Source organism: Schistocerca americana, chromosome 3, assembly GCF_021461395.2.
Source record: "Schistocerca americana isolate TAMUIC-IGC-003095 chromosome 3, iqSchAmer2.1, whole genome shotgun sequence".
Classification (NCBI taxonomy): Eukaryota; Metazoa; Arthropoda; class Insecta; order Orthoptera; family Acrididae; genus Schistocerca; species Schistocerca americana.
This window is the reverse complement of record NC_060121.1, coordinates 437,674,619-437,702,037: the sequence shown is the minus strand read 5'-3', so window position 1 is coordinate 437,702,037 and position 27,419 is coordinate 437,674,619. Positions and strand designations below refer to the sequence as shown.

Genomic DNA, 27,419 nt, shown 5'->3' with positions numbered 1-27,419 from the left:
TGCGTGAAGAGTTTGACAGAGCACTGAAAGACCTGAGTCGAAACAAGGCCCCAGGAGTAGACAACATTCCATTGGAACTACTGACGGCCTTAGGAGAGCCAGTCCTGACAAAACTCTACCATTTGGTGAGCAAGATGTATGAAACAGGCGAAATACCCTCAGACTTCAAGAAGAATATAATAATTCGAATCCCAAAGAAAGCAGGTGTTGACAGATGTGAAAATTACCGAACTATCAGTTTAAAAAGTCACAGCGGCAAAATACTAACACGAATTCTTTACAGACGAATGGAAAAACTAGTAGAAGCCGACCTCGGGGAAGATAAGTTTGGATTCCATAGAAACACTGGAACACGTGAGGCAATGCTCACCTTACGACTAATCTAAGAAGAAGGATTAAGGAAAGGCAAACCTACGTTTCTAACATTTGTAGACTTAGAGAAAGCTTTTGACAATGTTGATTGGAATACTCTCTTTCAAATTCTAAAGGTGGCAGGAGTAAAATACAGGGAGCGAAAGGCTATTTACAATTTGTACAGAAACCAGATGGCAGTTATAAGAGTCGAGGGACATGAAAGGGAAGCAGTGGTTAGGAAGGGAGTAAGACAGGGTTGTAGCCTCTCCCCGATGTTGTTCAATCTGTATATTGAGCAGGCAGTAAAGGAAACAAAACAAAAATTCGGAGTAGGTATTAAAATTCATGGAGAAGAAATAAAAACTTTGAGGTTCGCCGATGACATTGTAATTCTGTCAGAGACAGCAAAGGACTTGGAAGAGCAGTTGAACGGAATGGACAGTGTCTTGAAAGAAGGATATAAGATGGACATCAACAAAAGCAAAACAAGAATAATGGAATGTAGTCGAATTAAGTCAGGTGATGCTGAGGGTATTAGATTAGGAAATGAGATACTTAAAGTAGTAAAGGAGTTTTGCTATTTGGGGAGCAAAATAACTGATGATGGTAGAAGTAGAGAGGATATAAAATGTAGACTGGCAATGGCAAGGAAAGCGTTTCTGAAGAAGAGAAATTTGTTAACATCGAGTATAGATTTAAGTGCCAGGAAGTCATTTCTGAAAGTATTTGTATGGAGTGTAGCCATGTATGGAAGTGAAACATGGACGATAAATAGTTTGGACAAGAAGAGAATAGAAGCTTTCGAAATGTGGTGCTACAGAAGAATGCTGAAGATTAGATGGGTAGATCACATAACTAATGAGAAAGTATTGAATAGGATTGGGGAGAAGAGAAGTTTGTGGCACAACTTGACCAGAAGAAGGGATCGGTTGGTAGGACATGTTCTAAGGCATCAAGGGATCATCAATTTAGTATTGGAGTGTAAAAATCGTAGAGGGAGACCAAGAGATGAATACACTAAGCAGATTCAGAAGGATGTAGGTTGCAGTAGGTACTGGGAGATGAAAAAGCTTGCACAGGATAGAGTAGCATGGAGAGCTGCACCAAATCAGTCTCAGGACTGAAGACCACAACAACAACAACTACATAAGAATAATTTGTGATCTGAAGATGGCAGTAGCTGAAACCGGTAACAGTGAAGTGTAAAAGTTTGTGTGATCAAGACGGACCTGCAAAAGAAGTGCCAATATTTGATCACGGACTTGTTTTCAAACTTTATGTATTCAATTGACAAGATAGTTCCGCGCTGTCGTCACCGGACACACGTTGTATTGCAGAATGGCATCAACGCTAGACTGGAAATATATTTATCAAGTGCTGTAGCAATGAAGTACAATGCTTCATTTGTTTAAAAAGGCTAAAGAGTTGTCTGTCATTGCTATGAAATAACAAAAGAGGGAGGAATTACAGTAATACATTAAAAGCTTAACGACAGTTCGTAGTATACAATAGTAACAGTAAGCATGTTATCTGCTGCCTATATCCGCATAATATGCCTATGGACAAAGAAAAACAAAAGCAGAGTTCAACTTCAGTTTTTACACTTTAGCATCGACCATTCGCAATGTCCAAACAGTGACATGATCCACGATTACAACAAGGTTTTCGAGCAGAGTTTAAAAAGATTGGTCAAGACCAAGATACTGGTGATTCTTTGTAGTATTCATCCACTGACCACTTTTCGCGAAAGCCAGCGAACTGTGGTCACACTAAGTTTTCCTTTATTTGCCCTTTTAATTAAACAATTTGATTCTGTGTACCCTGAAACGGAGAGTCAAAATGTTTTCAGTCTTCGTTAGATTTCTACGTGTATCACAGGAAACAATAGCAATAAAATAACAAAAATTGGTTATTTCAGGAATTGGTTATTTTGAGAAACAAGTGCTGCTGCAATGCGCCATCTGTAGGAAGCAGCAAGAGCATTTGGTGGCCGTAGACTTTACTACAGCCTATCTTCACGCATACATTTCAAACTGCTAGTTTGCAGCAGTTGTAGGGGGAGTGCCAGTAAGTACACGAAAGAACTAAACAAATTATGAGAATTAGTAGTATTGCCTACAAAAAGTTGCCTTGGTGAAATGTCCTCTTAACAACATAAAAATTTTGACCAATGAAATTATATTAAACGCGGTCTCACTATATTTTAAGAACAAATTCACGAGGGTAAGACTCACGTTGGTGCTGCAGTTTAATCTATGGACATAAATGAACGTGTGAATGAACCTTAATAATGAAATTACCTACTACTAAGTTCATAACTTGATTTACGAAGTGGGTAAGTGCCCCATTTTGTTGCAAACGGCATGCGCATTGCGTATGCGTTTCTCTGTCTGCTATCCTTACACTTCTCCATACACATTCAGAAATTATGGTGTACTACAATCAACAATGAAAGGTACCTGAACTGTCACCGCCTGCTTCAAGAACCTGAAAGATCTTGCATAGAAGGTAGACCTAATCGTGCTGATGAACAAATAAATGCTTATTTTGAAAGCAGCTTGTTTGAGAAATATGTCTCCTGATTGCAAATGATTGTAGCAGAACCTCTACTGCAATTGAATTGGGCAATGCATGAACGCCTAGCCTATTATGTAGAACCGTTATGTAACAATTATGAATTTAACAGTGGCTAGGAAATTTCAATAAATGAGGAGGGTCTGTAGCCATGCTGATGACAGCTCACAGTACCAGGAAGAAAGTTATTCGTACATGAGCAACGTGGCGTTCTCTGTCTCAGCGTAACAGTTTACCCACAAACTGTTCAAGAACCCTACTAAAATATTAAGAACAATGAATGAAAATGTGATTTATTTCGTTCGCCTAAGATTCGGATATACTACTCAGAATTGACACTGAATATCTCACAGTACAAAGCATATTAAGTTTCACTGCTCGTAAGTCTGGCAACTACTTAGTCTTGTTGCGACATTTCCTCAGTTCCTTTGTATCATCAGTTTCTAAATCCTGTCCCAGAATTAATCACCAATATTGCAGTCTTTCTATCTCCTTGTAAATTTTTCTCTAGTTACTTAATTATTTTCCAATACAATATATACTTCAAAAGTTTTCCTATTCTGCTCCAGCACGCTCACAATAATTTCGAATGAAAATGGTTCAGATGGCTTTAAGCACTACAGGACTTAACATCTGAGGTCATCACTCCCCTAGACTTAAACCTAACTGACCTAAGGACATCACACACATCCATACCCGCGGCAGGATTCAAACCTGCGACCGTAGCAGCAGCACGGTTCCGGACTGAAGCGCCTAGAACCGCTTGGCGACGGTTGCCGGCAATGAAGTTACGAGTTTCGGGTTTCACCAGCAATACTCACGTCTACAAAACAAACATATTTAAAATGAAACGATAAATTATGTAGATTATACATAAATTAAAACAGAGTAAGAAAACTGAAGTCGTACCTTTTAGGGTTTAATCTGACAACTGTGGAAACCAAATTATAAAAGAATACACTTGAAGATGACTGTATCTAAAGGTAATCCACTGGTTGGAAGGTCGTCCTTAGGAAAAATCCGCAGAAGGGCTCCAGCACGCTCACAATAATTTCGAATGAAAATGGTTCAGATGGCTTTAAGCACTACAGGACTTAACATCTGAGGTCATCACTCCCCTAGACTTAAACCTAACTAACCTAAGGACATCACACACATCCATGCCCGAGACAGGATTCGAGCCTGCGACCATAGCGGTCGCGCAGCTCCAGACTGTGGCGCCTAGAACCGCTCGTCCACTCCAGCCGACGAAGGTCAGTGCTACTTTGTCAGCTAGCTTTGCTTTGAAGAACCATTTCTAGGAGTCGCTCGCCGAAAGTCAAACTACAAACGCGATCTTCCGTAGTGTAGGACTACCGACAGAGCTTGTTTTTAACAACCTCAGTGTGGAAAGAGGAGGAATGCCGTCTGTGGCGAGGCCTGGAAGAACGACATAGAACACAGACAGCAGAGCTTCTTGGCAATACGGCGCTTCCAACAGATAACAACAAAAAAGTGGAGGGAAAACTCGAGGGATAGGCCACCTTTGACGCCGCCGAACTCACACATTACCAAAATCAGGACTGGCTAACACAAATAACTTAGAAGAGAGAGAAATTCGACTGTGCTGCCGAGGTCCCGTATCACTGGGCAAAGTCAGAGATCGAAAGAGAGCGGGACACAGTTTTTGAGCGTCAAGTGTTAGGGAGCGTACTACAGGTTAAATGCCTTAATCACGGGTCAGAAAAGGGGACCAGCTTCTTTTGAAGTATATTTTACTGATCGGTGCTCGGTATATCCGTAGTCTAGTCAATCTTTTCACTCTTTTCAACCTATACTTGGAGAATATCATTGACCAATGCTCATTAATTGACAAATGCGTAGAAGTCGGAGGAAGAAGAGTAGGGTGTTTGAGGTTTGATGATGACATGGTCCTTCTTACACAAATTGGTAGACACCATTGAAACTAACGAAAAAAATTATGGAATGAAAATTAATACAAATAAAACAAAAGTATTGGCACAAGGAGGAAATAAGGAAATAAAAATTATGCTGAATGGAGAAATACTAGAACAGGTGCAAAATTTTAGGTATTTTGGAAGCAGGATAGACACCGGCTGGAAGTGCACCACAGAAATTAAAACAAGGATAGCAATGGCAAAAGAGGCGTTTTATAAGAAAAGGAGAATTTTCTGCAGCGGTCTGGACAGAGAACTCAGCAAGAGACTCATAAAATGTCTTGTATGGAGTGTTCTTCTATATGGCGCTGAAACATGGACTATGAGGGAGAAAGACAGAGAAAGGCTGGAGGCTTTTGAGATCTGGACATGGCGGAGGATGGAGAGAATAAGTTGGATAGACAGAGTAAAAAATTAAGAGGTACTGAGGAGAGTGGGAGGGAAAAGACAGTTACTAGATGTAATAAAGAGAGCCGGCCGTAGTGGGCGACTGGTTCTAGGCGTTACAGTCTGGAACCGCGGGACCGCTACGGTCGCTGGTTCGAATCTTGCCTCGGGCGTGGATGTGTGTGATGTCCTTAGGTTAGTTAGGTTTAAGTAGTTCTAAGTTCTACAGGACTTATGACCACAGCAGTTAAGTCCCATAGTGCTCTACATCTACATCTACATCTACATTTATACTCCGCAAGCCACCCAACGGTGTGTGGCGGAGGGCACTTTACGTGCCACTGTCATTACCTCCCTTTCCTGTTCCAGTCGCGTATGGTTCGCGGGAAGAACGACTGTCTGAAAGCCTCCGTGCGCGCTCTAATCTCTCTAATTTTACATTCGTGATCTCCTCGGGAGGTATAAGTAGGGGGAAGCAATATATTCGACACCTCATCCAGAAACGCACCCTCTCGAAACCTGGCGAGCAAGCTACACCGCGATGCAGAGCGCCTCTCTTGCAGAGTCTGCCACTTGAGTTTGCTAAACATCTCCGTAACGCTATCACGGTTACCAAATAACCCTGTGACGAAACGCGCCGCTCTTCTTTGAATCTTCTCTATCTCCTCCGTCAGACCGATCTGGTACGGATCCCACACTGATGAGCAATACTCAAGTATAGGTCGAACGAGTGTCTTGTAAGCCACCTCCTTTGTTGACGGACTACATTTTCTAAGCACTCTCCCAATGAATCTCAACCTGGTACCCGCCTTACCAACAATTAATTTTATATGATCATTCCACTTCAAATCGTTCCGCACGCATACTCCCAGATATTTTACAGAAGTAACTGCTACCAGTGTTTGTTCCGCTATCATATAATCATACAATAAAGGATCCTTCTTTCTATGTATTCGCAATACATTACATTTGTCTATGTTAAGGGTCAGTTGCCACTCCCTGCACCAAGTGCCTATCCGCTGCAGATCTTCCTGCATTTCGCTACAATTTTCTAATGCTGCAACTTCTCTGTATACTACAGCATCATCCGCGAAAAGCCGCATGGAACTTCCGACACTATCTACTAGGTCAATCCATTTTGTAATAAAGAGAAGAAAAAGAAATTGGACTGGGCATATATTAAGAAGGAATGACGGACTGATAAAAACAGTTTTAGAAGGTTATGTAGAAGAGGAGAGGAAGCGATGAAGGAAGAGATTCCAGATACTGGATGACATGATGGACGGTACAACATACAGCTGCCTTAAGAAAGAAGCAATGGATCGCAGAAAATGGAGAGGCAAGGGACCCGCTAATATAGCACATAACTGATGATGATGAGTCAATCTAAATGACATGGAGAGGGAAAACACGAAAACACGACTCTTCCTTTTAGGAAAGAGTTCGAAAAAAACCACCTCTCTGCCAGGCTTTGCGCCACCGGTACTTTTTACCAATAGACTCAATCTCCGTTCTTCATTAGCCAAACTCGGAGCAGATGGATGCTGGACGTAGAAAATATTCCGGCTAAATAGAACTTAATCGCGGACGCAACCAATGACTTCATTTTGCAGACACTTCAGCCTCCAGCTGTAGATTAATATGACGAAATCCAGCCACGACAGCGAGATGAGCCGTTGGTACAGTAAAATCATTTGTACTGAATTTCAGTAACTTCAAGCTTCATGCTGAAGACTTACTTGCAGATTTTATAGTCTTTATGCTTTCATCTGCAGCCACAGAAACAAATGTATACCCTTGTCTGCGCTATTTCCCAAAAAATTATTAAAACTGGGCACTAGATAAATCTGTGCAAATGAGCCTAACATCAAGACACAAAGAAGAGCCCCAAAGGATAAATATTAACTAGTTAACAAGCCATAACAATTAGCCTTTACGTCTTACCCAAATGGTATGTACCAGATGATTTAAAATAAAACTTAGAACAAAGTTACAATACGTTTTAAACAGAACAATAACATTAATCGGAAAAATTCCCTGTGCAAAACCAATTAATCAGATAAAGGCCTCTTGCCCGAGAGCAAAATTTCATTTTCATTGCAAGTCAGATAACGTGAGGTACTCAACTTGAGCACAGAGCGACTGCAAACAAATAGCAAGCCGCGCTAGGAAATTATGTAGAGCAATTCCACACGGCCGCTTGCAAATCAGGCCAACGAGGCAAGAAGCGGCCGCCACGGAACACTCTCCCGGTAACTTAGTATTCGTGCTGTCAGTAAACACCACACATTAATGTCTCACAGTGTTACACTACAACTGAAAGCTATTTTTTAACCACGATTTCACTTACAGAACCGTTCCAATAAGGTCATACACCTTAGGAAATAAGATCTGCTAAAACATGAAGGTGTAAAAGACAACTACTCAAAGGGAGCTGTAAGTTCTTGCAGGAAGGAATATAAAGAAGAACTCGCTAAAGTCTTACCATTAGCTAGAGGTCATAACACACAAAACTTAAAACTTCAAACAACTTGATACCCCATAGGACCTTGATACAATTATGCGTGAAAGCTGGACAGCCGGCCGGAGTGGGCGAGCGGTTCTAGGCGCTACAGTCTGGAACCGCGTGACCGCTACGGTCGCAGGTTCGAATCCTGCCTCGGGCATGGATGTGTGTGATGTCCTTAGGTTAGTTAAGTTTAAGTAGTTCTAAGTTCTAAGGGACTGATGACCTCAGAAGTTAAGTTCCATAGTGCTCGGAGCCATTTGAACCATTTGAAAGCTAAAACACACATTTGTAACACAAATCGACATTACAACCAGATATGACGCAAGGCATCAAATTTCATACACCACAAAGAAACAGGCTTAACTTTGAGCAAGAGTGCACCCAATACAAATCTTTGCGTAACCCCTACAGCCTAAGGCCGAGCCGAATATAATAAATCCATATTACATGAACATGTCACCGCATGAACAATTAACCACTCCAGACTTTTAGAGAGAACCCTGAGCAGAAGATTAAAACAGGTCAACGTCAAAAAACACACAAATAAATTCGTCCTAGGGCCACATAATCAAATAACACAGGCGGGCTGTTGTGTCCTTCCTAGGAGACCTGCTTCTCCGATCGCGAGACAACAATTCAAGTAATCGGTTTAATGAGTTTTTTAATTACAGTAAGATAAGTGACAAGACTTAACGTTGAGAATTTACAATGGTGCGCAAACAAGGGGCGACAGACAAAATAAGAAAATCCCTTTAATATTATACACAACTCCTAATACAAGTGAAACTATACAGTTCCTAAGTAGCTAGTGTACAGCTCGTAGAATGGCCAGTCTTCAACTGGGCCGCGGCCAGGCCGCGCGGCGCTTGTGTTCTCTTCGCCAAGAGGCCGCTGCTGTCTCGGTGTCGTTCTAGAGAGGGGTCAGTCTGCGTACTATTGGCTGACGTCTTCTCGACAGCCTCCTCTGCTCAACCGTTCGTGAGCGTCGTGTCGGCGCTTGAATTTTACGCCGGAACACGGGCGTGATGACTCAGTTAATACGAACGCGAAACATCAGCTTAAACAGCTTGCGGAGCGAGAAATCTGTGCACAGAGTTGATCAACCAGATACCTACAGCATAGGCGAACCAAACCTTCTGCCCAGTCCTGACAAAGAAGAGTGAACGACGACCCAGAAAAGACGTCGTGCCAATCTGCACCGTGTCTCCGTTGCCCCAAGAACTGTCGTTGACCCCAGGTCCACACTCTGCGAGTTCTAAAGCTATCTGCACTGCGCTGTTCGGTGGCCATTCTTGGCGCCGCTCTAGCTGCCGCTTTTGAAGCCTAGCCGAGGCAGCGATATCCGCACAAGGCAGTGATACACGCCACGTGGTGAGGCACCAGCTAGAAGCTGTCGATAGTAAGAAGGTGAAATGAACCACCACAGATCAAACCTTGGCGAGGTATTTGTTTGGAATTGGCAGTCTTTGACAGGTGTTTTATCTTCCACTTTTAATGCAATAAACTCAATTACTTGTGATTATTGCTTAATTTCGTAGCAAACGACTTCCTTTTTCATTTTTTGTAGGTCAACGATTAATTGTCAGGTCAACAGGGCCACATTTATATCCGTAGGTACCACATCCTAACGTATCCTTACACTGCATTTTCACAGAGGGCAGGAATATCACTTAAAATAATCATCTTCTGGTGTTGCAGTTCTTCTTATGTCCTGTCACCTAACTAGTGTAATAACACATCAATAAGTTTGCTCCGTTTAATTATTAATTTTTTAAATTCCTTTAAAAATTTCACGTTGTATGTTACTTTTTATAAAAATTGTTGTTGAAAGTAAACATTAAGCATGTGCTGGAACTTTTACACTGAAGAGCCTAATAAACTGGTACACCTGCCTAATATCGTGTCCGGCCCCCGCGATCACGCAGAAGCGCCGCAACACGACCAGCTTGTATAGTCTACTGCTGACTTGCAGTGTCCATGGATACACGAGGTGTCACCAACCCCTACACGCCTATCCGCTCGATACAATTCGAAACGAGGCTTGTCCTACCTGGCACCATGTTTCCAGTCAACAGTCCAATGTCTGTCGAGGGGCGCAGACGAGGCGTAACGCTTTGTGTCGTGCAGTCGTCAAGCGTACATGAGTGGGCCTTCGGCTCCGAAAGCCCATTTGGATTATGTTTCGTTGACACTTGTTGATGGCCCAGCTCTACTACCGATTAATGCGGCCTCTAGCCTGGTGTCTAACGTTGACACCACAATCTCATTCCACAATCGAGTTCTTCTACACGTAATCCAGCATACTGAAATTAAACAAAAAGTATGTCAGGGTCAACGGAGCAGCGCAGTTTAAGCACCTACGAACCCACAACACCAGGTTGCTGAGGTTGAGGAGAGCGTTATACAAGCCACAGGGTATCACAACAACTCATCTGCAGCAATTTCCGAAAGGATTGCACTTCTATCACTTTGAACGATTCTCTTTGGTCGTCATTGGTTCCCATCTTGCAGGATTTTCTTCCGGCCGCAGTAATGTAGGAGATTTGATGTTTACCGTATTCCTGATATTCACGGTACACTCGCGAAATGGTCGGTCCTATGGGAAAATCCCCCTTCTTCGCTATCTTGGAGATCCTGTGTTCCATAGCTCGTGCGCCGATTATAACACAACCTTCTAACTCATTTAAATCTTGCCATTGCAGCAGCAGTAACCGATCGAAAAACTGCGCCAGACACTTGTTATCTTATATAGGCTTTGCCGACCGCTGCGTCCTATTTGCCTGTTCATATATCTCTGTATATGAATACGCATGCCTATATGAGTTTCTCTGGCACTTCAGTGTGTGACGCAAGTGTACACTAATCGTGTTTGAGATCAACGTGATTATTCGCATATGACTTTAGTCTTAGAAGAATCAGTTACTGTGCGTCTGCAGTACGTCTGAAATGTCACTCTTCCCAAAGTGTTCATTGGTACCACACCATATTCAACGCCTACCGGTATTGCTTCTTCCCACATCCCCTGTGACAGACTGAAAATTCACTTCGTTATGTTAATTATTGTAGTATCTGTGAAACTAAAATCTGTGTGGGAGGGCCATACCATCTACACGTTATTCAGATTGACTATAATTAAACTTTCGCCAGCTGAGAGGGCGCCCATAAAAAACGAATGATCGTAGGGCAAACGAAACTTGGTGGCAACGATTGTAAGGACTTTAGGAAGACGATCAACGAATAAACTGTAGAGAGAAAAACATTTCAATTTCCACATGAGTGGGTAAGATTTGTTAATTTGGTATCGTGTTTACGTTACGGGTTACAAATGTGGCCCAATGTGATGACAACCTGGAACAGCACAAGAGATACCATTTCACTATTGTTCGTCTGCACTTTTCGAACATTGTACCTTGGAATGTTCAGCTGTTGTGATACAGCTTCAGCAGTGGTTGAAGATCGCACACTGCGTAGAGCATTCTCAGTCATGGAAACAGTGACTTATTCAACAATTTGTAGCGCAGTTGGCCGCCTGCCTCTCCCAGGAGCAGTTCCCATCTGGACAGTTAATTTGAACTTTCCGATTATGCGCATTCGGGAGGACGACGGTTCAATCTCGCGTCCGGCCATCCTGATTTAGGTTTTCCGTGATTTCCCTAGATCACTTCAGGCAAATGCTGGGATGGTTCCTTTGAAAGGGCACGGCCGATTTCCTTCCCCACCCTTCCCTAATCCGAGCTTGTGCTCCGTCTCTAATGACCTCGTTGTCGACGGGACGTTAAACAGTAATCTACTACTACTTTCCGATTATGTTTTTCAATCCCGGTACGGAAAGAGGACCTATCCGTATGCCTTTAATGCGTCAGTACTCGCGAAGAGCTGCAACACTGTTATTATTGTTTTGATAAAACAGCTGTTCACCTTTTACAGACCCATGTTGACTGTCTGTAACTGTAATGCACACTTACGCTTGTGTTTTCAACCCTTTGTCGCCGTACCATCCTTCCGCGCATAGTCTGAACATCATTCCTTTGAAGTTGTGTACCAATACGGTAAACAGTTTTTCATATACACTGGCTCAAGTAGAAAAAGTTTGATTATAATCACACTGCACTTCTTTAGTAACTTTACGTTTCGGTGTATGTGCTGGAATCTTCTTGGGGAGTCCGCTAATGCGCAACGGTGGCTGGTCACTAATGGCGGACTAAACTGTTAATTTTAAGTAATAGATCACAAAATTCAATTTCCAATGTGATAACGGGTTGCAGAAACCTATTAATTTCTTAATCGATTTCACGTAGGTCGTGACGTCGACTTAAAGCAATGAAACGGTTCACATTCCACAGAATTTTGTCTGTTAATTGGGAACGTACTGTGGGATGCCGTCACTCCAGACGTTTTTCCAGGTTATGGACAGACGTTCTGAAACATAATGTTTGCCCACAAAATCACGATGAAAATTATTTCCGTCCCTTGTGGCCAAAGTTACCGACATCTAGCTAGATACACACAAAATTGAATGTAGAGTTTCGACACTTTACTTTCGTAGACTATACCACATTTGCACAATACACAAGTACAGGACAGTAGCCTAGCGCGCGTAACACACTTGTAGGTGTAAGAGTGTCTTGGCTTCCGCTTGCGATCTATCATGCATTCGACAGGTCGCACCTGCTAACTATTATCTACGGAATGTCCGCCCCGATAGCTGAGTGTTCAGTGTGGCGGATTGCCGTCCTACAAGTTCGGGTTCGATTCTCAGCTGGGTCGGGATTTTCGCCGCTCAGGGACTGGGTGTTGTTTTGTCTTCATCACCATTTCATCCCCATCCGGCGCGCAGGTCTCCCAATGTGGAGTCGAATGTGATAAGACCTGCACCTAGGCGGCCTGACCTGCCCCATAAGGGGCCTTCCGGCCAATGACGCCAAACGCTCATTTCCATCTGAGGAATGAATTAGTTTGAACCACGAGTAATTTCCTGGCTTGGAGAAGCTGTGAAAGAAATCCGTTTTAGACGCGCAAGTGACATCGTCACCGCGCGTAATCAAGGCACAGTATAGGGAATTCTTAGCTTGTCTGCTACAGTAAGAAGGCAAGAACAGAATAGCTAAATATCGCTAAAACCTTCTGATTTCTTAGTGTTAGAGTGTTCAGATCGATAAGAAAAGTTTTCTCAACTGCATTAGGCCATGGAGTGGAAGAGGCTGGATGCACAATTTTTTCCCAGTTGATACATTACTACAGAACAAAGCTGAACTATAAGGAGAATACACTCACATACAAGAAATGTGCTTTGTATTTAGAAATAACAATAATAAAGTAAAAATGGAAGGTGCCCAAAGGCTAAATTTGAGGAAACGAAATAAACGTAAAAACACTGAAGCAAGCAATTTCAAAAGGAAATCTGACCGAGGACACTGCGAAGTACATAACCATCCCACATTAAGACGTTACCTACAACTAAGTCGATATAGTCGCTGAGCACAAAAGCGCAAGACACAGGTACGGCCCGAGCACCCCAACTGCACGAATGTTGAAGCCTCCAGGAACAACACCGACCGGAAAACTATTGTCGGCTCTCCTCTGTGCAGTCGGCAACCTTACCTCCGTGTTGTCCTCCCAGTTCAATGGGCGCCGCGTTGGCCTGTTTCTCGCTCGTCTTCTCGCTAAGCCGACATCAGCCAAGTTTTTCTCCGCGCCCCTGAACGTGTGGCACCTTCCGCTGCAAACGGCAAGACTTGGCACAGTTCTTCTGTGTCTACCACGTGGGCACTGCCGACGCTGTGTGTGGCGACCTTCGGTGTTTCCAGCGCTCTCTGTTTCGCAGCGAGAAATCTGCCTACTCATACAGCGCCAGAGGCAGAGCGGAACATGACCTGTAGTGTGCGCAAGTACATATCACGGCTCAAGGTGGACTCCAGCACAAGATCGCAGCTTGCGGAACGAAACTTTGATGCGCTACAGAAGATTAGCAGGAAAATGGCGTGGCGTAAACAGCCGCAATGTTTTCCTTTCATTGACAACGGCCACAAAAGCATGCAGACTTATTTATGTAACACCATTTAATTCTGAATATTCTTTTAGAAGGAAACCCAAACCCTTGTGTCTTCCTTCAAGTTTTTCTGTTGACTCTTTTTCGCTTCCGTGTATTCTACTACGGTTATAGAACTTGGAAAGTCTTCCTAAAGTGCAGGACCACGTTCCATCTCTTTCCCTCCCAGCCCTCTTCCTCTGTCTTCCCTTCTTCATCAATTTCATGTTCTCCTGATTTTGTTACTGAACAAGCTATTAGTTCGCATTAATCTAACACATTTCCTTTCAGCCATGTTTTAATTTTAATCTGAACAATACATCTTGAATCCCATATTTTTATTTAGCATTTCAAGTAAGTTCTTATTCCCTTACGCTGCCTTACTTCATCAGTCATTTACTTCCGTTTTACTGCTTTCCTTCTCTTTTCTATACAGCGTGATCGGAAACAGTCTGAAAAGCTTGTAAAGGTGTTGCAGGGGGGCTGTGCTGAGAAACAGCAGAAGGGCCGAGTGCACCCCGCTTGCCAGCTTGCCAACAGCGCTCGGCAGGCCCAGAAGGTCGCCCATCCAAATTAGACTGCATTTAACTTCGGTGACCTGATAAGAACCGGTCTTACTACCGCGGCAACATCGTTGGCGGTGCTGTGAAATAATTGTTAAGCAAAAAATTCGATACGTAGCTCCGTTTCCTAATTATTTAGCATTGAAGTTGGCCAATGAGACAGCGGCGCTCGTAAATTCAAGCAGTTGCACGCTCTGAAATACGGTAATACACAGTTGTCTGCGCATCCGTGAGTTACTACTTGTTGAAATGCTTATTACCAGTTAAAATGTGCCTTTTTCCGAAATGATGAATTTTAACAAGGTCAGCAAAAGTTACGTTTGTTCGGTTTTAGGAAGCAAAACAAAGGGCTCGTTTGGTGACACCACTTCTGACAGGCTGCTTGAATTTGCAACAAACGACGACCTAATTGCCTAACTTCAGTGCTGAATGGTTCAAAAACGGCACAACCTATCGAACGTTTTGCTTGAGAATTATTTCTCAGCACAACGTCACATGCAACAACCTTAAAGCTTAACAGGCTGTTTCTGAGCAAAGCTTATAACTTATTGGTGCGAAATAGGGCTATCTTGATTTTAAATATACTACATTATTTTGCAAATATAAGTTAGTCATTCCGACTCTCACAGCTAAAGACTCATTATGGATGCAATATATTGTTGTTATTAACCAGAACTAAATAAGTTTTCATGTTTCCAGATGTTAACTACAGCCAAAGTAATCAAGGTCAAAATCTTTCATTATGAACGGAGGGTGGGGGGGTTTGGGGGGGGGGGACAGACTGAGCGAGCAGTGTTGTGCTCTTCACCTTGAACTTTCATCGGGCAACCTCTCTACGACGTTTCGTGACACATGTCCTGACATTAGAGTTTTTTTCAGTTTCGACTACTTCACTGCGTAACAGCACACCTGCTTTAAATTCCAGGGTATGACGATACAGTGCACAACAAAGTGCACAGTGTATCACTAACATTAAAGAAAGCACATGTTATGAAAGTAAGAGTACATTAGAGGTCTCAGAATAAACACAAAGAGAAAGGTAAAGTACAAAAACTGAAATCTGTGATGTATCTAAATCAAACATTTTAGTAGAGACAGGAAGGTTGTTGTCATAAGTGAATCAGGAGATCGGTATGAGTTGGTCTTCAAGGTGATATATGTCGCGAGCTTCTCAAAGAGTTATGTACCAGTTAAGGTCTAATTTAATTCAAAATATGACAAAAACTGAGTGTTTCTTCCTTGATTTTGGTCATCGAACAGAACTTTATTCTTATATTTCCAGAACAAGTACAAATACATAACATACGAAACTAACAAAGAATCACTCGATTCGACATTCTTCTAAATATCGCGTCCTTTTCCTTTGAATCTTGTTCAGTAACACAGAGAGAGAGAGAGAAAAGGAAGCAGAGCAGGTAATGGGCTATTTATCCTGACGAAGATGAAAACAAAATGCAAGTAGTTTTAAACTCAGGCTTGGTATCTAGATAAAGTGTTCCATGGTGTAAAATACCTTAGAATAAGGTAATCAGGACCCCAAGGCACATAAGAATGAAGTTCCAGGGCTATTACTGCTGCGCATATGCAAAGAACAATGTGAACAACAATAGAAATTTCAGTAAAGACGCACACATCCAGATTAAGGTTGCACTGTAACTAATCACTGTAACTGTTCGACTGCATTTCGAGGACTCAGGGAAACGAGCACTTTAAGACGAAAGAGGCTACGCGCCACGAAGGAACTAACTGAAAGGGGAGGAAATCGGTAGAAGTACGTGTGCAGACAAACAAATGATACCAGTTTCAAATACATTGGATAGCGAAAGAGTTTCACAAACTGCGTAAGTCAATAACGCGTTGGACCGCCTCTGGTTCTTATGCAAGCAGTTATTCGGCTTGGCACTGATTGATAGAGTCGTTGGGTGTCCTGAAGGGAGCTATCGTGCCAAATTCTGTCCAATTGGCGCGTTAGATCGTCAAAATCCCGAGCTGCTTGGATGGACCTGTCCGTAACGAAATGGCTCTGAGCACTATGCGACTTAACTTCTGAGGTCATCAGTCGCCTAGAACTCAGAACTAATTAAACCTAACTAACCTAAGGACATCACACACATCCATGCCCGAGGCAGCAATCGAACCTGCGACCGTAGCGGTCGCTCGGTTCCAGACTGTAGCGCCTAGAACCGCACAGCCACTCCGGCCGGCCTGTCCGTAACGCTCCTAACTTTTACAGTTGGGCAGATTTGGCAACCAGGAAGACAAGCAATAGAAACTTTCACCGTGTGCGAGCGGGCATTATCCTGCTGAAATGTAAGCCCAGGATGGCTAGCCAAGAAAGGCAACAAAATTGAACGGTACGTCATTCGATCATTCCTGCTTGTCGGGGCGCATGGAACCCAGTCGCTATGCCGGAGGGGGGGGGTCTACAGACACGTCTTCGCTGTTCATCGGAGCCTCTGTTCGAAGCGGGACTCATTACTGAAGACAATTCTGTATCACTCAATTCCAGGCCGAATGTCCACCACATCACTGCAAACTGCAGTGTACAGAGATCAATGGGAATCTGTGCAACTGACGCTGTGACCTTACCCTCTTTCTGTGAACCGCCTATCGATGATCCTTGTGGTCAATGAAACACCAGTTTTACTTCAGAACGATGATAATGATGGGTACGTGGCTCAGAGTGCCTCTCTGACGATTTCTCGTTCCGCACGTTATTTCGTCTCTCTTGGTCGACCGCTTCCCTCTTGCCATTGTGTTCGGCCATGGTTCTGTCCTACAACAACATCGAATACTGGCATCGCTCCTACTGAAATGTCTAGCGATTAGCAACTATTCATACCTTCTTTAAGCCCAACTACATGTTCTCTCGCAAATGCTGACATCTGCTTATATTGTTCACGCGCCTGTTCGAGAGGCATAGTTATTGTCTAACTGAACACACGGAATGAAATTCGCAAAGACATTGTGCCCTGGTTTCGACATGTCCTCTTTCATTATTCTTGCTGTGGTGAAATTGTGCTACAGCGTCACACATTCGTCCATCGGCCGCCGAATTCGATACTTGTATGAATACAAATTTTTGACCAATATGCATAATTCCTTCGTGATCTTCAGTTTTTTTCTTTTCTTCCCCTTGCTTCACAGCCTATGATAGAAGAGTCTCGAAGAGACTAAAGTGTAATGAATCAGACAAATAAGATAATATTCACCGCCACGTACTCTTTCCAGCTGAGTGAAAGAGAACTATTAAATGGAACAGAAAAACTTACGTTAAAATGTTTGTTAGGGATTCATGAAACTACTACATAAGCGACGAAGATTAAATAAAAATCAAAATTAGTGGAGCTACAGGTAATAAATACATGTGATGGAATTATTCTATGTGGAAGACACCGGAGTTAGTGTAGGTTAAAATGTCTTGTTCAACCAAATAAACCCGTTGTTGTGAATGCTAACAGGCAACTAAATTGGGCGTAATTTGTTATTGGTTTGTTTGACAGTTCTGTCTGGACGCCGTGGGGACAACGACACAAGGTTGGCAGCAGCTGCATCTAACTGGAGTGTGCCGGAAGAGTTGCTGCTGGAGACCTGTGGTCCGCGGTACCATCCGGCAGACACGGTTGCCAACCCCAACCTGGAGCGCCCGCCAGACCATCAGATATACCTTATTTCCGGAATATACCTCGCCATCATGCTCGGTTCCTGTCTCATCGTCGCTTTCGGACTCGACCCTCTATCAAGGTAAGTACGCTCGCGTTCACTACGCTTGATGTCTACTGGTAGACTTTCAGCTCTGGCGGGTGGTTACAATTAAACTTCGCCCATTTAACACGTTGTAACACAGAACCGGATTATTGTACGAGTAACAAACTTGGTATCATTAATGTCACGGACAGCGGGAAGAGAAAGAATGCAGAATACGATCAACTGAAACATTTTTAATGTGCTGCTACGGTACATCATACCCTTACATGATGAGCATCGTCTATCCATAGGATGGTCCAGGGCCAGCCCACGTCAGCTTCAATCCCTGGGAGAAAGTGGAGAGCGAAATGAACATACCAGTACCATTACTCCTGTAAACGGTGCTCACAAGGGAACCTCCCCATCGCACCCCCCTCAGATTTAGTTATAAGTTGGCACAGTGGATAGGCCTTGAGAAACTGAACACAGATCAATTGAGAAAACAGGAAGAAGTTGTGTGGAACTGTGAAAAAAATAAGGAAAATATACAAACTGAGTAGTTCATGGGAAGATAGACATCAAGGACACTGGAAACGCAGGAGCGCCGTGGTCTTGTGGTAACGTGAGCAGCTGCGGATTGAAAGGTCGTTGGTTCAAATCTTCCATCAAGTGAAAAGTTTCATTTTTTTATTTTCAGTTTATGTGACAAACTCTTATGTTTTCATCACTTTTTTGGGAGTGATTATCACATCCACAAGAAAACCTAAATCGGGCAAGGTAGAAGAATCTTTTTACCCATTAGCCAAGTGTACAAGTTAGGTGGGTCGACAACATATTCCTGTCATGTGACGCACATGCCGTCACCAGTGTCGTATAGAATATATCAGATGTGTTTTCCCGTGGAGGAATCGGTTGACCTATGACCTTGCGATCACATGTTTTCGGTTCCCATTGGAGAGGCACGTCCTTTCGTCTACTAATCGCACGGTTTTGCGATGCGGTCGCAAAACACAGACACTAAACTTATTACAGTGAACAGAGACGTCAATGAACGAACGGACAGATAATAATTATGCAAAAATAAAGAAAGTAAAATTTTCACTCGAGGGAAGACTTGAACCAAGGTCCTCTCGTTCTGCAGTTGCTCACGCTACCACGGGACCACGCCGCTCCTGAACTAAACTTGTCCATGATGTTGCCTATGTGACCCATGAACTACTCAGTTTGTATATTTTCCTTATTTTTTCACAGTTCCACACAACTTCTTCCTGTTTTCTCAATTGATCTGTGTTCAGTTTTTCAAGGCCTATCCACTGTGCCAACTTATAACTAAATCTGAGGGGGGTGCGATGGGGAGGTTCCCTTGTCAGTATGGCGCCCATCAGTGCCCAGAAGAATCTGAAAGCTCAGTATTGCATTCTGCACAGCAGAACGATGCATATCCGTAGGTATGCTGCGCTCCAGATCAGCACATGTGTGAATGTTCCCCCTTGTAAACCCTGTCCTTCAGGCAGCCCAACAACCAGAAGCCACAGGGAGGGAGATGAGGTGATCGTGCCGGTCAAGCATTTGGAAAATATCGGCTGATGATTCGATCGTTTCCAAATGTGTTTCGGAGAAGCAGGTGAGCTTCACGAGCATGAAAACTGATGAGTTCAATGCGTCTCTCTCTTTTACGGCGGGTATGACAAGCTGGCGAGGCATGTCGCAGTAACGCTGATCAGTCACACTGCACGTTTCTGGTCCTTGAGCGCCAACCTGTTCAAAAAATAATGGGACAATGATCAGCATATCAGTGAAGCCACACCATACGGTGACACTTTCATGATACAGAGGAACTACATGCACAGTGACTGAAGGTGAAGATCCCCACACTCGGCAGTTCTGTGTGTTCACCTCACCCGTCAGAGATAAATGAGTTTCGTCTGTCCATAGGATGGTCCAGGGCAGCCCTCGTCAACTTCAATCCTTGCCAGAAAGTGGAGAGCGAAGTCGACACATCGTTGTGCGTCCTGAGGTGCAAGCTGCTATACGATATGGATCTTTTTCGGATACCATTTGAGAATGGTTCGATGCACCTGCCGTACAGTGGAGCACGGGATGTTCAACTGTCGTGACACAGTATGCGAACTGCGTGACGATCGGAAATTGCGTGAACGTTGTCTGCTATAGCAACTACTTGGTATGCAACCGGTCGTCGGCCTCTTCCCGGCGCGACGCTAGAGATAGTTGATTCGAACTTCTTCATCATGCTCCGCACAGCAGGTGGAGAAAGAAGATCTTTCCGGAACTCTTTCAGCAGGCAATATTCTCGAAGTGCAGCTGCAGCATTGCTGTTGTTTTGATAACATAGTTTCGCCAGTAATGCCCAACTCCTTTTCTCCAAGCTCATGCAGCCACATCAACAAGTGCAGTGCAACTGGTCAGCTGTGTGAGACTATGCATCACCATGACTGATCACGCCACCTGGTGACAGTATGTCGCCCATGCGCACACTTCAACACCTCCTCTCCCACTTTTAACGACCTCCTTTGTTACGCACATTCGATGACAATCAATCGTAATAATTGTCATGGAGTTAGTTGGCGCTGGAGGGTGATGCATGGAAATCATGCACATCATATTCTGGCCATTAATACTACTACGTTTTGTACTCGTACGGTGATTAGTTTCCTTGTTATAACATGTTAAGTTTAATTATAACCTTCCGGTACTTCGACGTCATTTCATTGCGGTTTTCATTACTTGACGTGGAAGTAGACTCAGAGAGTTATTTTTTTCTGTGACACATTATGAATGGTAACGAAGGTTATGAAGCAATTATCATTACTCGTAAATCTTAGCCTTTCACTTTGATAAGTAACTTTTGTCAAGTGCTTAAGTTCATTGACGTTTTTACTTTGACAACTTCGAATCCTTTCCGTAGATTTGTACTAAATTACTCCACTGGAGGGTATTCTCAATAGCTGTCAGTTCCTTATCCATCAACTTCTCGACCCATCATATTTGCAAGTATCTCAGAAAAGCTATCCTGCTAAAAGGGACAGGAGTGAACTTATCCAGTAGTCAGAAGTGATAAAACAGCAGACTGGTTTCCTCAAGTAACACCATGAAAACCATGTAGTCTTAACAGCTGCCTGGTAACTGAAGAACCTATACAGAGTACTTAGACCTGGTCTGTCTCGGAACTCAAGATTACCCCAGTTTCTCGACATGCGCAAAGTGGGACACTGGAAACATGGTTTAAACATACCAGATAAGTATATCAATAATCAATAAATCACCTACTGATCCCAAACACTGTAAAAAGCGGCAAAAGGTACATCGTCTTTGCCTAACTATTTCTATACTACAAGAGGTAAATGTTCTCAAATTCCTTAGCGTAATCGTTGCAATTACAACTTCACTTTTCAAATGTCAGTGGTCCATAATTAGAGTATCGTTTGCCCAGACGTTTCTGATTGGTTCAAATGGCTCTGAGCACTATGGGACTTAACCTCTTAGGTCATCAGTCACCTAGAACTAGAACTATTTAAACCTAACCAACCTAAGGACATCACACACATCCATGCCCGAGGCAGGATTCGAACCTGTGACCGTAGCGGTCTCGCGGTTCCAAACTGTAGCGCCTAGAACCGCTTGGCCACCCCGGCCGGCAGAGTTTTCTGGAAAAATGCTTGCAGCAGCTGCTTTACAGAAGTCTTGGAGCTAAAGGTGGATTATCTTCTCATATGTTTTTCGAAACGGTATCCATAATAACAGAGAAGTAGGAATGAGAGAACTGACAGGTAAAGAACAGATTGGATTGTCAAATTAAAGCCACAACGGAAAAAGAGAGGTATTCGTAGCCATTCCCACGTGTAATTTAATGTACTAAAATACTGCTCTTGAGAATGTAAGTCATGAGAAGAAAGATCAAGTAGGATTCCAGCGGCTACGGATTGAGGCCAAGTCGAAACAGCAAACTCTATCGCGCAGTCCGTCTTGCAGGACACATACAGATGGCTGTCGGACATAGGCAAACGCGGAAGTGGCTGCGGTTAACCTCTTATTTTCCCCGGAGGCCGTGCCGTTTGGACATCGGAGAAGTTACGCAGAACTATGATTTGCTTTCCGTACTGATGTCCGCTGGGTCTACTGAAAAAATCAATAGTGGTTCAAGACAGACATACAATGTGAAATTCAGCTCGCTCTCTTTCTGTGTACGACCGAGGGGGCCGCGGATGAAAGGCCGAGATTGACCGTGCGTTCCTTGACTCCCGTAAGACATCCTGTGCGGTTCCACACTACGTAACAAAATACGACCTTTCTGAACATCGAACGAACTTAATGACTGTATACGGTACTCCGTAGTATTTTCACATAAACGTATCATTCTTACTGGAGGAAACTAGATCCGAGAGATCAACATGCTTGTGTGACTTTCGGTTCCGGTACTCGAAGCAGAATTGTCTTGCCTACCGTATTTATTAATACCTACTGGAAACAGAAAATTTTCTTTCGTGTTCAGGACTACTGTCAGTCCACAGTTCTGACCTGTTTTCCGGAACCAGCCTGAGTTCCAAGCCAGAAGTGGTTCACACTAATTAACAAATGCTAACAGAGCACGCTCTGCGATTGGCGTCTGCAGCTTCCAATAAGAAGTGTGGGAAAGTTGCAAAGTGTGGCTGTAGACTGACTGATAGCACATACCTTACTTTTACGTTCCCATAATACTTTCTGGAGTTCTGTCAACTTCGGATCAGCCGCGATGGCTCTTCCAGGTAGTTGGTGGCATGTAGGCCGTTCCTAGGCGCGCCCAATTACTCCATAATCAAGAATAAACAGTATGGCCATCAGCAGTGCGAGAGACAGCTATACTGTAGCTGAAATCCACATCTGCAATGAAATACAGAATGAATCGCGACTGACTGGTGACTTCCTTCCTGTTTGAATTACACCACAGTCGCTGTGCACAGTCGTTCCAATCCGACCTGATGTCGTTTTAGTAGTACTGTTGGGGCTCCAATAACGGTTCTTAAAATAAAAACTCAAGTAAATATTCTTAATTAGATACAATATGACAGGAGAATTATTGGAGCAATTTTTTGTTGTGTCATTAATGTTAAGCAGTTACTTCGACTTGATGCATCTATAACTTCTGAACATCAGTAGTGGAATCCGCTCTTACCTCCTAGGCTTATTTTTTCTTTGCGTCATTTTACAGATTCCCACCAATCGTAGGTTCCTGATAGTCATCCTCTCGCAGCATCCCATGCACCACACAGCAGCTAAGAGTTCTGTACGATTGAAAAATAAATCTAAAGAAGAGTCTGAAATTACAAAATAGTCATTGAAATTGTAGAGGAGAGGGAAGGTGACTGATGGGGCTTAATATTTCGGGAAAGCATAGAACCATGCGGTTTCTTGTTTACTGTTCTGTTTTGATGTAAAACAAGTTACAGGTTTAAAGTGATATTTCACTTCGTGCACTGCAGTGCGTCTCATAGGGAAGTAAACGTCGTTACGTGTAACGTCTGTGCTGTCAGTCTCATATCCTTCCTCGTCTGAGACGTCCGCCATATCATTCGCCCGTACACTCACATGTTGTTGTCCAGGTCTGTATGGTCGTTCTAGTCCAAACACGATGGTTCCAGCAATCAGTTCGCGATTCAATTTGTATTTTATTGCAGGTCTGGATTTTAGCTACAGTATGGAAATCATTAGTGTCTATGGTCTTCAGTCCAGAGAATGGTTTGGTACAGCTCTCGATGCTACTTTATCCTGTGCAAGCCTCTTCATCTCCGAATAACTACTGCAACCTACATTCTTCTGGATATCCTTAAGGTATTCATCGCTTGGTCTCCCTCTACGATTTTTACCCTCCACGCTGCCTTCCAGTACTAAAATGGTGATCCCTTGATACCTCAGAACGTGTCCTACCAACCAATCCCTTCTTCAAGTCAAGTTGTGCCACAAACTCCTCTTCTCCCCAATTCTCTTCAGTACCCCCTCATTAGTTATGCGATCTACCCATCTGATCTTCAGCATTATTCTGAAGCACCACATTTCGAAAGCTTCTATTCTCTTCATGTCTAAGCTATTTATCACCATTTATTACCATGTTTCACTTCCATATATAGCTACATTCCAAACAAATACTTCCCGTCACCTAAATCTATACCTGATGTTAACAAATTTCTCTTCTTCAGGAACGCTTTCCCTGCTTGGCCAGTCTACATTTTATATCCTCTCTACTTCAACCATCATCAGTTATTTTTCTTCCCAAATATCAAAATTCATCTACTCTTTAAAGTTTTTCATTTCCTAGTCTAATTCTCTCAGCATCACCTGATTTAATTCGACTGCATTCCATTATCCGTTCTTGACGTTCATCTTGCGTCCTCCTTTCAAGACACTGTTTATTCCGTTCAACCTCTTCTAGGTCCTTTTCTGTCTCGGTCAGAATTATAAAGTCGTTCCAATCTCAAAGTTTTTATTTCATCTCCATGGATTTTAACTCCTACTCCAAATTTTTCTTCTGTTTCCTTTACTGCTTGTTTAATACACAGATTGAATAACATCGGGAGTAGGGTACAACACTGTCTCACGCCCTTCCCAACCACTGTTTCCCTTTCATGTCCCTTGACTCTTATAACTGCCATTTGGTTCCTGTACAAATTGTAAATAGCCTTTCGCGACCTTTAATTGACTCCTGCGACCTTCAGAATTTGAAAGAGAGTATTCCAGTCAACATTGTCAAAAGCTTTCTCTAAGTCTACAAATGCTAGAAACGTAGGTTTGCCTTTCCTTAATCTTTCTTCTAAGATAAGTAGTAGGCTCAGTATTGCCACACGTGTTCCAACGTTTCTACGGAATCCAAACTGATCTTCACCAAGGTCGGCTTCTACCAGTATTTTCCATTCGCCTGGAAGGAATTCGTGTCAGTATTTTTCAGCCGTGACTTATTGAGCTGATAGTTCGGTAATTTTCACACCTGTCAACACCTTCTTTGTTTGGAATTGGAATTACTATATTCATCTTGAAGTCTGATGGTATTTCGCCTGTCTCATACATCTTGGTCACCAGATGGTACAGTTTTGTCAGGACTGGCTCTCCCAAGGCTATCAGTAGTTCTAATGGAATGTCGTCTACTCCCGGGACCTCTTTTCGACTTAGGTCTTTCAGTGCTCTGTCAAATTCTGCACCCAGTAACATATCTCTCATTTCATCTTCACCTACATCCTCTTTCATCTGCATCATGTTGCCCTCAAATACATCGCCCTTGTATAGATCCTCTATATACTCCTTCCAACTTTCTGCTTTCCCTTCTTTGCTTAGAACTGGTGATATTCATGCAAGTGGTTCTCTTTTCTCCAAAGGTCTCTTTAATTTTCCGGTAGGCAATATCTATCTTACCTTCTAGTGATATATGCCTCTACATGTTTACATTTGTTCCCTAGCCATCCCAGCTTAGCCATTTTGCACTTCCTGTCGATCCCATTTTTGAGACATCTGTATTCCTTTTAGCCTGCTCCATTTACTGCATTTTTATATTTTCTCCTTGAATCAATTACATTCAATATATCTTCTGTTACCCAAGGATTTTACTAGCCCTCGTTTTTTTACCTACTTGATCCTCTGTCGCCTTCGCTATTTCATATCTCAAAGTTACCCATTCTTCTTCTACTGTATTTCTTTCCCCTGTTCCTGTCAATCGTTCCGTAATGCTCTCTCTGAAACTCGGTACAACCTCCGGTTTTTTTCAGTTTATCCATGTCCCATCTCCTTAACTTCCTAACTTTTTGCAGTCTCTTCAGTTTTAATCTACATTCCATAACCAATAGATTGTGGTCAGAGTCCACATCTGCTCTGGATATGTCTTACAATTTAAAACATGGTCCCTGAACCTCTGTATTTCCATTATATATTCCATCTGAAACCTTCCAGTGTCTCCAGGCCTCTGGCGCGTGTACAACCTCCTTTCATGGTTCTTAAACCAAGTGTTAGCCATAATTGTGTTCTGTGGAAAATTCTACCAGACGGCTTCCTCTTTCATTCACCCACTACTTTTCCTTCTCTTCCTTTTCCTACTATCCAGTTCCATTCCCCTATTACTACTAAACTTCCGTCTCTCTTAACTATCTGAGTAATTTACTTTATCGCATCATACATTTCTTCACTCTCTTCATCATCTGTGGAACTAGTTGGCATATAAACTTGTACTATTGTGCTAGGCGTGGGCTTTTTGCCTATCTTGGCTACAATAATGTGTTCACTATGCTGTTCGTCGTAGCTTATCTGCGTTCCTTATTGTTTGTTCGATACTCCTGCGTACCCATATTTGAATTTACAACACTTTACTCACCTGACCAGAATTCTTGTTCGTCCTGCCACCGAACTTCACTAATTCCCACTATATCTAAATTAAACCTATTGTAAGTATGCTGTTTAGGTTCTTATATTGGTAACGCAACCGCCACGTAGCGCTCTGTATGAAAATCCCTGGCTGTGCTGTGTGCAGTCTGTGGCTGGGTGGCATTTTTGGAATTTGCTATTGTAGTGTTGGGCAGTTGGCTGAGAACAGCGTGTTGCACTGCGCAGTTGGAGGAGAGCCGCCAGCAGTGGTGGATGTGGGGAGAGAGATGGCGGAGTTTTGAGAGCGGATGATCTGGACATGTGTCCATCAGAGAGAGTAAATTTGTGAGACTGGATGTCATGAACTGATATATATATTATGACTTTTGATCACTATTAAGGTAAATACATTGTTTGTTCTCTATCAAAATCTTTCATTTGCTAACTATGCCTATCAGTAGTTACTGCCTTCAGTAGTTTGAATCTTTTATTTAGCTCGCAGTATTGGCGCTCGCTGTATTTCTGTGAGGTAAGTGATTTGTGAAAGGTATAGGTTAATGTTAGTCAGGGCCATTCTTTTGTAGGGATTATTGAAAGTCAGATTGCGTTGCGCTAAAAACATTGGCGGTCAGTTTAGTGTTAATCAGAATAGGTAAAGAGCGAAATGTCTGAGTACGTTCAGTTCTGCTCAGCTGTTTGAAAGTCAAATAATGTAAGAGTTTTATCAGCACAGTAATTCATTAATTTTTCTAAGGGGACGTTTCACTATCCATTTTCCTTTTTAAATTTTCTAACCTGCCTGTCTGATTAAGGGATCTGACAATCCACGCTCCGATCCGTAGAACGCCAGTTTTGTTTCTCCTATGTGTATCTAAGGCAGCTATACTGTAGCAGATAGATCTGGAATAAAATACAGACTGAATCGCGACTGAATGCTGACTTTCTTTCTGTTTGAATTGCATCACAATCGCTGCGCATAGTCGTTCCAATGGAATTCGTGCTGATGACGTCCTAGTATGTACTTTAGGTGGAGGGCCTTCTAT

The 27,419-nt window shown here is 42.9% G+C and overlaps 1 protein-coding gene across 1 annotated transcript in view; it reads left to right on the top strand.

Annotated features, from left to right (window-relative positions):
- The window catches only part of LOC124606735 (UNC93-like protein), a 417,842-nt gene that overhangs the window by 138,851 nt on the left and 251,572 nt on the right, over window positions 1-27,419 (top strand). The window contains exon 5 of the mRNA XM_047138767.1: window positions 17,856-18,096. Within this exon, the coding sequence (XP_046994723.1) occupies window positions 17,856-18,096 (241 nt within the window). The remainder of the gene's footprint in view (window positions 1-17,855; window positions 18,097-27,419) is intronic.